Source organism: Tilletiopsis washingtonensis (genome assembly GCF_003144115.1).
Source record: "Tilletiopsis washingtonensis strain MCA 4186 unplaced genomic scaffold FA09scaffold_15, whole genome shotgun sequence".
NCBI lineage: Eukaryota > Fungi > Basidiomycota > Exobasidiomycetes > Entylomatales > Tilletiopsis > Tilletiopsis washingtonensis.
The window spans coordinates 451,833-464,600 of NW_020312012.1; the positions used below are offsets into that span (position 1 = coordinate 451,833).

Below are 12,768 nucleotides of genomic sequence, written 5' to 3' on the forward strand. Positions count from 1 at the left end.
TCCTTCTCTTTTGTCCCCCCTCCTCTCTTCGCTCTCTCGCTCTCTCACGCGCCGACTTCGTTCCTCGGGCTCGCCGCACGACTCGGCCTTGACTCCCGCAACTTGCGCCCCGCCCCCCCATCTTCCGTCCTCGTGCGCCCCTCCCTACGCTACGCTTCCCTCGCCCCAGTGCGTCGTGGCGCAACTGGACGCCGACAATGCGCTGCACAAGACGTATGGGCAGCAGTACGGCATTTCCAGCTACCCCACCATCCTCGTGCGTAGGTAGTGATGCGCTTCATTCACTCTTGCCCCACGCACACACACACACGCACCCTTTGCGCGCGACCGCTAACCCCCCGTCGTTGTTGGGTTGCCCAGTTCTTCCCCAAGGGCAGCTCCACGCCGAAGCCCTACACGGGCGCACGCTCCGAAGAGGCGCTGCTCAACTTTCTCAACGACAACTGTCAGACGTTCCGCAAGGCCGGCGGTCTGCTTTCCGAAATGGCAGGCCGCATGCCATCTCTTGACCGCCTCGCCGCCCTCTTTTTCAACGGCGCCCACGACGACGCCAGGGCCTCGGTGCTCGCCGAGACCAAGGAGTACGTGGCGCGCATGAGCCAGAGCGTCAATGCCACAGAGGCAAAGAATGCGGCGGCAAAGTACTATGTGCGCGTCATGGACAAGCTCCTAGAGACGCCAGAGTACGTCGAAAAGGAGACGAAACGCCTCGAGGCGCTCCTGGCCAAGCACGCAGAGGGCGTGGCGCACCTGGCCGCAACGAAGGTCGACGAGCTGACGCGCAAGAAGAACGTGCTCGCTAGCTTTCGCAAGATGTCGCAGGAGTACATGGAGCGCCTGCACGAGGCGGGCAAGAAGAGACACGAGGAGCTCTGAGGCGCCTGTCAGGCCGCGCTTATCTCCCCCTCGCTCCTCTCCCTCCCCTTCTCCCCTCTCTCTTCTCCTCCTCCAACTCTACTTGTCGCACTCAAAATGACATCACACATGCGCCCGCGTTCAGCTGAGGGCCTGTCATGGGCCTGACTATATCACTCGAGCGGGTGTGAGGCAAGAAGGACATCGCATTGCGGCCGCCTCGCGGTGCTGCACCTCCACAACCGAGCCTCATCTTCGCACCGCTCTGGCCCCGCAGCCAGCACCTATCATCGTCGCAGCGCATCGTCCGCAGCAGCGTCGCCAGCCAAAGCTCGTTAGCCGCCGGCGCTGCAGCGGAAGAGCGAAACGAGAAAGAATGCTGCTGCCGCAGTCCGGAGCGGCGCAAAGAAGATTGCTCGGTGAGGGAGAGGCGAGACACGCGAGCGCCGTTCGCGTGCGGACCGTCGATGCCGAGAGACGAAGCATGGCGGCCGTCGCCCGGTGCGCCGTGCTCCTGCTTCCGAGTGTTCATCGGCAAGCAAGCCTGCGAGACGGTGCAACAGAGTTCATAAAGCGCGCCGACGAGGCAGCTGCAGAGCCAGCGAGCCAAAGACTTTGGCTGTGGGCTCTCGCAGATGCATCGTCGACGGATGATGATCACTGAGTACCACCTCGGAGGAAGTGCGGCCGACGAGCGCTCGGGAAAGAAGCGCAAAGCACCGCGCGGCGGACGTTGCGGCTCTCCGCCTCAGTCGTGGAAAAGAAGTGCCGGTGGCGTGTGACTTGCGCGAGTGGAGGAGTCCGGGTATCGCGAGGTGGCGCTGGCGGAGTCGGAGGCAACCCTACTCCACTTCCGATGCAAACTGGACTCACGTCGATGCTTGCTGTCCAAAGGCGTGGCACGCCCAAGGACACACAACATCGACGGAGCTTCGCACGCATCGAGAAGAGAGCGAGGAGCGCCTTCGACGAATTTGAGCGCCGGTTGGAGAAGAGAGGCGGAACGGAGGTGACGTTGAGCGGCGAAGGAAGGCGAAGAGGCCGTTGCACGGGCAGGTGAAGTTGCACAATCGGCACGGATGCAGGGCAAGAGCCGTCGCAGACGGGTGAGGGCCGAGGCACGAGCGTGATATCGCCCACGCTTCTGCCCTCACCTCATGTCGACTGGCTTAGCTCTGCAGCCGGTGCCGAAGGGCTTGACGCGGTCACCAGACGTGCGATCTCGAGCTAAAGCGGCAGAATGCGGGGCGTGGACCGAAGATGATGTCGAAGGCAGGACGACGAGCGACGATATTGCTCGTCCTCTCGGCCTTCGACGGTATCTATACGGTTTCCGCGCGTCATCATGCCACCCCAGACCGTGCCGACGACTGCCGCGCTGCTGAGTGTGCGAAGAGGAGAGGCCGGCGAGTCTCGCCGCAGTTGAGAGTCGTCGAGCTACGATGCCGAATGAGGCGCGCGTGAAGCCTGACTTGCGCTCGAAGGTCGAAAAACGGACGCCGCAGTCGTCCGTGCTCCGGCCCTCGAACGTAAGGTCTGGCTCATCGCTTGCTCGCAGTCGCCGTGCCGCGTCCTTGAGCGCGCGAGTGTGCGAGGGCTTGCTGTCGGACCGAAGACGAGCGGCATCGAGCTTGCGCTCAGACACCCGGCGCGGCAGGAACGCAATCGAGGAAGGGTAGGAAGGCGGGCGTGGCAACGCCCGCTTCTCACTTCCAGCGGCTGCGAGCCTGGGGCGCTGGTGCAAGCTCCAGCTAGACGCCGCATGACCGAGGGCGAGCACGAGGAAGGTGACTTGGCGCCGACGAGGCAAGGATGCTCGGTGATACGCCAGTGGACGATGCCTGTCAACGCAAGCGACAGCGGCATGCGCAATGGCATCGGGCTAGCTCGATGTGTTTCCCGTGTATCTCCGAGCGCGAGGCCGTGAAGGCAGACAGGCGCGAACGGCGAGATGGCGTGTACAGACCGTGACGCGGTGCCGACGAGAGCAATTGTCAGGCGCACAGCGAGCAGCTTGCAGCTGGGCGATCGCGCACGTAACAACGAGCGTGGCGCTGGAAGGATGATGCACGGGCGTAGCACGCCCGTGGATCATGCCTTCGAGCACCACACCTCAAGTACACGAGCTCGACGTTGCTGCAGCGTATTCGAGATAGGCCGAAGATCGACGGGCGACGAGCAGTGAAGGCGAAGGATGTCGGCGACGCGTTGTTGCTCGAGTCAGTCCGGCGCTCAGCCGCAGGTGAAGGCGAGCTTGCGCTGCCAGAGCCATCGCCAAGCACACATCCTCGACGAGAACGGGAGACAAGCGGGTGTGACACGCCCATGTGTCTCGCCTTTCAGTCGACGACATGCTGCTGGTGATGACGAGGGCCGAGCTCGACGTCGCTTGTGGCATGGCAAAGCGCGCGACGACGAAGAGAGATGGTCGACTTCTTGCTCCCGCTCGCGCTCGACGCCGTCGGACGCTCAGCAAGTGACGGCGACTCTGCATCGCATCAGCCATCGCAAGCCGGCACAAGAGACGCCAGAAGCAAGAACAGCGGGCGTCGCACGCCCGGCATTGCTTGCTTCTGGCATCGCTGCGTCGAGAGGCGATGCATGACACGACTCGAGCTCGAGTCCGTCTTGAGATGCGCGACGTCGAAGCAAGAGAAGTCGAGCGACACCAAACGAGCGAAGATGGGCTGGAACCGCCCGCGCTTCTGCCGCACGTGCAGGCAAAGCTGTCGAGAGATTGAAGAGCACGGCGGACTTGCGCCGCGTGTCCAAGCTTTCGAGAGGCTGGCGAACAGGTGCGACCAAGCGCAAGACAACAGCTCGAGGTCGCTCGTGGCGAGCGGCGTGGCTAGATGAGGCGGAGGGAGTGCAGCGGCGTGAAGGAGGGCCGAGGCCGACGAGGTGATCCTCGCAAACGCGCCGGGGACGCCGAGGTGGACGACAGACTCATACTCGGTTTGCATCGCAAGATGAAGGCGTAGGACCGGAAGAGGCACGGCAAGTCGCTGCCGCGCATCTGGTCTTCTGGCCTCTGCGATCATACAGCGTTGCCGACGAGAAGGAGCTTGTCGCGGCACCAAGAGCGACGTCTTCAAGAGAGTAGGCGGACGAGAGGACGGCACCGTAGAGAAGCGCTCGTGAAAGGTTCGAAGCCGTAAGACGTCGCCAGGCGGGCCCCTAGCTAGACGTGCCTCCCAGCCTCGCACAACGCTGCAACCGGCCCGGAGGAGTAAGAAGCACGGCGAAGGTTGCCGCACCTCTCGTCCTCCGGAGAAAGTAGCAGTCGCGTGCGATGAGGAGATGGACAGCAGCTTGAAGCCGCTGACGACGTCTTCCGAGCCCTTGCGTCGAGTCGAAGACGGAAGGAGTAGGCGCAGGCGCGAGGCGATGAAGAATGAAGAAAAGCGCCTCGATCCGAAGCCGCAGAAGACTGGCGTGACCCAGCTGCATCCCCTCGCCTCTCTCGCTCGATGAGAAGACCGCCCTGCAAGCACAGATGGCGCGGCGAGAGTGCGCCGCACGTCGGGTCTTGCAAGACGGTACTCCTACTCAACTAGCGAAAGGGGCTGAAGGAGCAGCTTGAGGGACTGCCACGTCCTCGGCGGCTGAAGAATCGAAGAGCGATGAGGTGGCATTGATGGACGACGACGGCTCGAGTGAAGAAGGTGGGAGGCCATCGACGCCAAGCCGACGAAGACGATGATGACAGCAGCGAGGAGCTAGAAGTGCGCGCGCCCGTCGCAAGGAAGCGAGTCGACCGCGGAAGGCTGAAGAGGCACGACAGAGTGCGTCGTGCGTCCGGCCTGCCGCTATCGATTCCCTCCCCCTACGACGAGAGGGAACACTATGAGCTCGAAAGTGCTCGCCACGTCTTTGTGGAGTGATGTGGACGATGAAGAAGGGGTATGAGATGTGTCCGGTGACCTCGATGCCGTGAGCGAGAGAAGAAAAGCGACTGGTCGAAGGCGCACGGCTAGTGTAGGCGAGGGCGAAAGAAGAAACGGACCGTGGCGAATGAGCGAGGCCAGCTCGCAGGCGCCTCGATCGCCTCGAATCACTTGTCCGCCGGAGCGAAGCCGGCAAACGCCACCTTTGGCAGTCCACCGAGCGTGGCCACCTTGTCCAGGCTGCCATCCTTGTCGCTGACGCGCAGAACGACGACGTTGCCCGAGTCCTGGTTCGCGACCGAGAGGTACTGGCCGTCCGGCGAGACATCGAACTGTGGGGGACAAGGCAGATGTCAGCTGCCGTGAGGAGAGAGGAAAGGAAGGAGAGCGGCCAACTCACGTGCCGAGGATTCAGGCCGCCGCTGCGGTACCAGTATGTCCAGCTTGCACGGCCATTGTCGCCGCGCGTCAGCACCGAGATGCTGTCCTCTTGCGAGTCGCCGCGGTTCGACGCAAACACAAAGCGTCCGTTCGGCGCGACTTGCACCTCTGCGAGGGTGCGCTTCGGGCCGTCGGCCTTGTTGCCGCCCAGCGGCAGCGCCGGCGGCGAGGAGAAGCTCGGCTCGCCGATCTGCTGCAGCACCTCGTCGGACGAGGCCGTGGGAGCATAGAGAAAGGACGTGATGGTGTTGGCAAACTCGCTGGAGAGGTAGGCAAACGTCTTGCCCTTGGCGGCGTCGACGAAGAACTTGAGGTGCCGCGGGCCCGAGCCGGCGCGGAGTGGAATGTCGGCGACGTGTGCGGCATCCTTGCAGGCGGAGGAAGCGGGACGGATGACGCGGATGACGTCGGCGCCGAGATCACAGACAAAGACGTAGGCACCGTCGGGCGAGACGACGACGTCGTGCGCGTAGCTGCCGTCTTGCCGATTGCTGACTGGGCCGGTGCCGTTGCGCGTAAAGGAGAGCACGGCGGATGCGTCGCGCAGCTTGGGAGTGAGGCGAGGCGAACCGCCACTGTCGGGCGACTTGTGCGTGTAGGAGAGAGGCAGGACGGAGAGCGAGCCCGAGTCGTAGTTGGCCACGTAGACGCACGAGCCAGACACAGCGCTAGCCACGCTGCCGTCGCCCTTGGTCTGTGCACGGCTCGAGGCGCGAAAGGAGGGAGGCGAGGAGAGGCGGTCGAGGAGATAGGCGCCGCCGGGAGCCGACTCGTCGGTGACGAGGAGCGTGCGACGGGAGCCGGCCGAGGGCGTGGAGAGGAAGGTGAGCCAGGAAGGCGCAGCACCTGTTTGGCCGGCGAGAGTGTCGCGGCGTTGCAGCGTCGAGGGCGGCGTGAAGCGCAGCAGGTTGCTGTGGAGAAGCGAGCGTCAGGGCTGTGCACAGCGGTCGCGGGCGCAGAGAGAGCGTGAAGCAGCGCACGACAGAGAGGCAGGGGACTCACATGTCGGCAGCGTAGCCGCTCGTGTAGACGTCGTACGATGCAGACGCGGCCATGCTGAGGCACGCAGACACGAGCAGGCTGGCGCCGACGGCGAGGAGACGCATGGTGGGCAGAAGACGCGGCGGCGGGCGAGGGCGCACAGGCGCGGCGGTGCAGATGCGCGCGGCGCGGCGTGCTGCGTGCACGAAAGTGGAGGGGCGAGCTGAGGCCGAGGGGGCTGCGACTCGCAGGCGCAGGCTGAGGAGTGGGAGGTGGTGGTCGCAAAGCAAGCGCTCGCCCCACTTCTGCACCCTCTTTTAGCCTTGTGAGCCTGCTCTGTTTGGGGCCCGGCGAGCGGCCGCTCCCCTGTCGCCGGAGCAGCATGGGAGATGCCGCAAAGGGGGCGCGCCGGCGCTCGATGGGGCAACAGGGCCGTGCGCGGGCGCTGGGCGTTACGTAAGCGCCGCCGCCGCCTCGCCGCACCTTTGCCTCGCCTCGCTCCCTCGTTCTGCACTCCCACACACTCAAGGCAAGGCAAAGCAATGTCGTCCTGTCCATGCACGCCGCGTGCCCTGCTCGTGCCGCAAGCGCTGCCGTATCTGGCGCCTGCGCAGCGCGTCTCGAGCGCCGAGCTGATGCGGCGCGATCGCGAGTGGAAGCGCCGGGCGGCCGGGCCGAGCAAGCAGGACGGAGCGGCAAGCAAGGCAGGCGAGGTGCAAGGCCTCAAGAGCCGCTGAGCGGCCATCGTTCTGCTTGGCATAGCAGAGACCCGGCATCACGAGCGCGAGGCAGCAAGCCCAATAGGCCGCTGTTGGCGCGCACGTCGATGCCCTTGCGCAAGCATCCGACGCACCGAGTCGGGCCTGAGCGACGGGAAGATCGGCATGCACGGCTCGACTTGAAGATTGCAGCGTTCTTCGTCGCCAACACTTCAATGGCGTGCTTCACCTTTGGCTGCTCGAGACGCTCGCGCTCGACCGGGCGGTAGACAACGCCCTCTTCGCACGCTTCTAAGACCGATGGGCAGACGACAAAGCCGCTCGCTTCGCCCACTGCCTGTCGAAACGGCACACTCGGACCCTCTGTTGCCCCGCCTAGACGCTGACTCAGCCCCTCCGCGACGTTTGCGAGCTGCTGGCAACGAGCGCGCAGTCTTCGATGGTCGGCGAGCCATGGCTCGCCCCGATTCTTCCGTCGGCCGCGTCCTCACCCTGTCTCGCCCGCGCGGCAGGAGCATATCAGCGCATCAAGCCCTGTGGGCTGTGCGCTCTCTGAGCTTGCTGGAGCTGTGCCGTCGAGCTCGAGAGTCTCCGTTGGCGGCCGAGATTCTTGCGGCTCACTCTGCCATGCCTGCTCGTGCCCGTGGAGGGAATAGAACACCACGTCCCCTCCCGTCGGAACTCTCGAGTAGCTCGAGCGCTCGACAAAAAGAAGCAGACACCAGTCCTCAGCCTCTGGCCATGTCCGGACCCTTGCTTGAGGCTTTTCGCGTGGCCCAGCAAGGGGGAAGAGAGAGGCACGGCATCCTCTCTCTGCTGCTGGTGCAAGGCCGAGCCGCTGCGTCGGAGACCCTCTCAGCTTCACCGCTGCGCAGGTCCGCCTCGGCCTCGGACTCTGGAAGGCGGCCGACGTGTTCCAGGGCACGCGTTGAAAGCATAGCTGCCGGCTGCCATGCTCGGTAGCGTCGTACCTGACATTTGAGCTGCCGACAGCGAGCGCGTGGAGCGTCGAGAGCTCCGTTCAGAGTCGGCAGCCCGCAGGGTTGCATGAAGGCTGGGCCGTGCAGCCAACGTGGCAGCGCAGCCGCTCAGAGAGCAGAGCCATGTAAAAGTCGTCGGAGCGCGCCCCTGCCAGGCGAGTCGGATGCGCTATGCTTCGCGCGCGTCCCTGCGAGAGAAGAGTGGCATGAGTCGAGCGGGGCCCCGAGCGCCGCTGTTGGAAGGAAGCGCCGCTGAGAAGGGCATGGCAACGCAGCGAGTCTTAAGTGGCTCTTTCCCTGCGGCTGCTGCTGCATGCTGTCTCAGCTGCAGCTCATCAGCGGCAGCCGCTCTCAGGCGCAGGCGCACCCCCCGCCGCACGCCGGCACCTCTTGTTCTGCGGCTGCAGATGCGCATGCAAGCCAAGCCGTGCCCACACGAGCGACGGCAGTGACAGCCGCGCAAGGGGCTCAACTCGCATCGGGCCGCGAGAGAGGAGGTGCAAACGGAAGCGCTGCTCCGAGCTGGTGCTGGGTGCTGTGGCGGCTCGGCTCCTGCTGGGAGCAACCCCTCGGATCGTTTCTCAAGGTGGTTGAGGAGGGACTGCTGCGTCTCCGGCTCTCCGGCTGCTGCGGCTGCTGCGAAGCGTCTCGCCTCCTCTCGCTCTCCGCTGCCGCCCGCTGCTGCTGCTGCGCGGCTGCTGATGCAACGAGCGAGGAGCGGTACCCCGGCACGACGGCGGCGAGATTCTGCCTGCTGTCACATCGCGTGCCCACCTCTCTCATGCTCTCGGCCGCCGAGTCGAGACTCGAGAGCGGGCACGGCAGCGGACGGAGCCAGAGCGAGAGCGCAGACGCAGCGTGCAGCAGCAGCGAGCGGAGCGTGGAGCTCCGCACATCCGCACGCCCCTCTCTCGAGGTGCCGGAGCAGCGTCGGCAGGCGGTGACGTGTGCCGCGCTTGCCCGTGGCTGCTGTTCTGTGCTTGGCTTGCGCGCGGCGGGCGAGGAGCGGCGCCGAGAGCAGGCACGTCGCCTGTCTTTCGCGCATCGACGGTGCCCTGATGCACGGCCTGCTTGCTCCACTCGCTCCGCCTCCGCACGCGCGCCGCTGCTGCTGGCGTGCCTTGGGCGTGTGCCTCGCCTCGCCTCGACTCAGCGCCTCAGCGTCGCAACCCGGCTCTGCATCTCCCCCACTCTCTCGCCTCCCTCCGCCTTCCGTGCTCTCCACCACCACCACACCCCCATCCTCTCACACCCGCACCATGCCCGGCAAGCCGACCGTTGCCTCCGTCGAGATTGGCGATGCGCCGCCAAAGGGCGAGACGCGCGTGCGCCGCGCCTTCTGCTCCCCCGACCGCCTCGTCCACCGCCCCACGGGCGACGACGGCAACATCAACACCATGGCCGATGTGCTGCAGTATGCCGTGCGCAGTGAGTGGGCCACAGGGGGCACATGCGTGCACGACGATGCAGCGAGGAGGGTGCAGCAGCTGACCTTCGCCCTCCCCACCCGCCCTCATCCACTCGCAGAGTACACCAACAAGCCCTGCATGGGCTACCGCGACGTCATCAAGACGCACACCGAAAAGAAGGAGATCACAAAGAAGGTCGACGGCGAGGAGGTCAAGGGTGAGTGCCTCGCGCGCGCCGAGTGTTGTGTGAGCCGGTGGAGGAGCAAGAGATGCAGAGACGGCTGCGGCAGATGCAGGGAGCGGACCCGGCGAGGCACGCGAGGCAGACATTCGTGCATCCGCAAGAGAGCCTGCGAGCTAGCTGGCAGCCGCTGTGGCAGCGACTCGCGCAACGTGCGAAGCAGCGTGAGGCCACGTCGGCCTGCCAGCAGAGACGCAGCAGCGCCGAATCTCGAGCTTCTGCTCGCGAAAGCCGCTCTGCCGCTGCAGACGGCGAGTGCGCTCGAGACCGGTTCCAGGCCTGCGCAGTGCGCTGGCTGCCGCGCTGCTGCTCAGTACAACGTTGCCCGTTCAGTTCGAGCAGCGCCCGTTCCGTCTCTCTATTCGCAGCGGCTGACATCCCGTCCCTGCTCGCCAGAGACCAAGACGTGGCAGCTGCAGGAGCTGAGCGAGTACAAGGTGCGTCTCTTGCAATTGCGCGCGCACGCTGCGCCGCAGCTGCTCACCTACTCTGCGGCGCCTCTGCTCACGCTTGTGCCCTGCAGTACCTCACGTTCAAGCAGTTCAACGAGCTCGTGGTTGAGATTTCGAGCGGCCTGCGCAACCTCGGCATGACGTCGGAGAAGCGCTTCAACATCTACGGCAGCACCTCGTGCGTAGCCGTGCCTGGGCGCCGCTCTGCCGAGCATGATGCTCACGCTCCCGCTTGCGCAGGCTCGACTGGCAGTCGATGGCGCACTCGTGTTTCGCGCAGAACATTCCCTTTTGCACGGCGTACGACACGCTGGGGCCCGAGGGCCTGCAGCACTCGCTCGCCGAGCCCGAGGTGGTGGGCATCTTTACCAACCCGCAGCTGCTCAAGACGCTCTGCGACGTGCTCGACGACACGCCCACGGTGCGCTACGTCATCTACAACGGCAAGCCCGAGGAGGCGCAGCTCGAGACGCTGCGCAAGAAGCTCGAGGGCCGCGAGGGCGCCAAGGTCATCTCGCTCGACGAGCTCAAGGCGGACGGGCGCGCGAACAAGGCCGAGGCCAACCCGCCAAAGGCCGACGATGTGGCGTGCATCATGTACACGTCGGGCTCGACGGGCAAGCCCAAGGGTGTGATTCTGAAGCACAGCAACCTCGTCGCCGCCACGGGCGCCGTGGAGCTGCTGCTGGGCCAGCACCTGCGGCCCACGGACACGTTCCTGGCGTACCTGCCGCTGGCGCACATTCTCGAGTTCATCGTCGAGTGCAGTCTCATGTACGTCGGCGTCACGATGGGCTACGGCGGCGTCAAGACGCTCACGCCCGCGGGCGTCAAGAACTGCGAGGGCGACCTGATGGCCTTCAAGCCGAGCGTCATGGTCGGCGTGCCGGCGGTGTGGGAGACGATCCGCAAGGGCATCCTCACCAAGGTCAACGCCGGCCCGGCGGTGGCGCGCCTGGCGTTCAAGGGCGCCCTGTCGTGGAAGCGCAACTCGATTCCGCTGCTCAGCAGTGCCTCGGAGGTCATCTTCAACAAGGTGCGCGCCCAGACGGGCGGGCGCCTGCGCATTGCCCTCAGCGGCGGCGCGGCCATCTCGCGCGAGACGCAGGAGTTCCTCGACATGGCCCTCGTGACGCTGCTGCAGGGCTACGGCATGACGGAGAGCTGCGGCATGTGCACGATTGGCACGCCCGACTTTTGCGCGTACAGCACCGTGGGTGCGCCGAGCCCGGCCATCGAGATCAAGCTCGTCGACGTGCCCGACGCCGGCTACTTTGCCACCAACGACCCGCCGCAGGGCGAGGTGCTCATCCGCGGGCCCGCCGTCACCGAGGGCTACTTCAAGCGCGAGGAGACGACGCGCGAGGCCATCAATGCCGACGGCTGGCTCATGACGGGCGACGTGGGCCAGTGGAACAAGGACGGCACCCTCTCGGTCATCGACCGCAAGAAGAACCTCGTCAAGCTCAGCGGCGGCGAGTACATTGCCATCGAAAAGGTAAGTGTTGTGTGCGAAATCGCCGCTGAGGGTGGAGGCAGCAGGTGCGACGAGGCGGTAGACGCGGAGGAGAGATGCAGGCCCAAGGAGCGACGAGGTGGGGGCAGACGCGTTGGAGCGGCAGCGCAAGGGCCTGCATCCCTCTCCTCCGCAGCCACATCCACCACCTCGGCCCCGTCTCGCCACACGGGAGAGGCCCTGCTCCCCTTTTCGCAGCCACACACACTGACACATGCCCTTGCGCCACAGCTCGAGTCGACGTACAAGTCGTGCGACCTGGTGCAGAACATGTGCGTGCACGCCGACGCCAACGCCAGCAAGCCCATGGCCATCGTCTTTCCGCGCGAGGATGCGCTCAAGGCGCTCGGCGGCGGCCGTTCGCTCGAGGAGCTGTGCAACGACGACAAGGTGGCGAACCAGGTGCTGAAGCAGCTCAACGAGGTCGGCCGCAAGGGCGGCCTGAAGGGACAGGAGGCACTCACACTGTGCATTCTCGTGCCCGAGGAACTGCCGATGACTGGTGAGTTGTGTCGAGCGACGCGGATGGGGCGGGCCGAGACTGACCCTCCCCCCCCCCCCCCCCCCAGCGGCGCAGAAGCTGGAGCGCGGCAAGGTGACGAAGAAGTACGCCGATGTCATCAAGGAGAAGTACGTGTAGGGTCTTCTACGCGTAGCTCAGCTCTACTTGCCCTTTCGTCCGAGCCTGCGCTTCCCGATCCGAGTGTCCGATACCCTCACCCACCTCTCCTCTCGCGCCGGACTATGCCCCCACCTCTTCTCCCTGCTACGCTGCACCTCTCGAATATCCCTACTCGTGGCGCCGCTCGAGCCGAGTGTGTTTTCTCTGAATGCCCACGTCTCTCTTTTTCCCAAGCTGTTCCGCCCGCGCCCTCTTGGTGTCCGTGCTTGGGAGGGAGGGATGCGCTATGCACCTGAGCCGCGTAGTGCGGGTGGGGCCGAGCGTGGGAGCGCTGCGCACTTGGCGCCGTGTGGGGGAGAGAGAGAGCGAGCGCGCGGCGTGACGTCACGCGCGCTGAGCCCGCATGCCGCATGTCGCACCGCCTCGCTGCGCGGCGATTCTCTTAGATGCTCAGCCTTGGCTGCAACTCGACTGCGCATCCCCGCGCACCTTCGCTCTCCCCCACCACCACCCACACACCTCACACTTTCACACCCTCCAACCATGTCCAACAACGAGCAGCAGTTCAGCATCCAGCCCCACCCGGCCACCAGTGCGTCTTTGCTGGCCTTCTCCCTCTCCTTGCTTCGCCTTCGCCATCTTCCTTACTCTTCTCGCTGACGCGC

General features: G+C 65.3%; 4 protein-coding genes across 4 annotated transcripts in view; 3 read left to right on the top strand and 1 right to left on the bottom strand.

Annotated features, from left to right (window-relative positions):
* The window catches only part of FA09DRAFT_331001 (thioredoxin-domain-containing protein), a 2,725-nt gene extending 1,730 nt beyond the window's left edge, over positions 1-995 (top strand). Inside the window, exons 3-4 of the mRNA XM_025742831.1 lie at positions 170-256; positions 361-995. Of these exons, the coding sequence (XP_025597220.1) occupies positions 170-256; positions 361-876 (603 nt within the window). The 3' untranslated portion in view covers positions 877-995. The remainder of the gene's footprint in view (positions 1-169; positions 257-360) is intronic.
* Positions 996-4,909: 3,914 nt separating this feature from the next.
* Positions 4,910-5,685, bottom strand: FA09DRAFT_299183 (putative isomerase YbhE; the record flags this gene model as incomplete). The annotated part of the gene is made up of 2 exons (XM_025740274.1): positions 4,910-5,074; positions 5,143-5,685. Coding segments are annotated over 2 exons (708 nt in total), but the record flags the coding sequence as incomplete, so codon positions are not given.
* Positions 5,686-6,952: 1,267 nt separating this feature from the next.
* Positions 6,953-8,088, top strand: FA09DRAFT_73572 (hypothetical protein). The gene has a single exon (XM_025745805.1). It carries the CDS (start codon positions 7,184-7,186, stop codon positions 7,844-7,846), a length of 663 nt encoding a protein of 220 aa, XP_025597222.1. The 5' UTR covers positions 6,953-7,183; the 3' UTR covers positions 7,847-8,088.
* Positions 8,089-9,043: 955 nt separating this feature from the next.
* On the top strand, positions 9,044-12,282 carry FA09DRAFT_331003 (acetyl-CoA synthetase-like protein). The gene is made up of 7 exons (XM_025742832.1): positions 9,044-9,291; positions 9,391-9,489; positions 9,910-9,950; positions 10,037-10,143; positions 10,206-11,463; positions 11,713-11,983; positions 12,051-12,282. The coding sequence occupies exons 1-7, from the start codon at positions 9,123-9,125 to the stop codon at positions 12,119-12,121; spliced, it is 2,016 nt and encodes a 671-aa protein (XP_025597223.1). The 5' UTR covers positions 9,044-9,122; the 3' UTR covers positions 12,122-12,282.
* Positions 12,283-12,768: the final 486 nt, after the last annotated feature.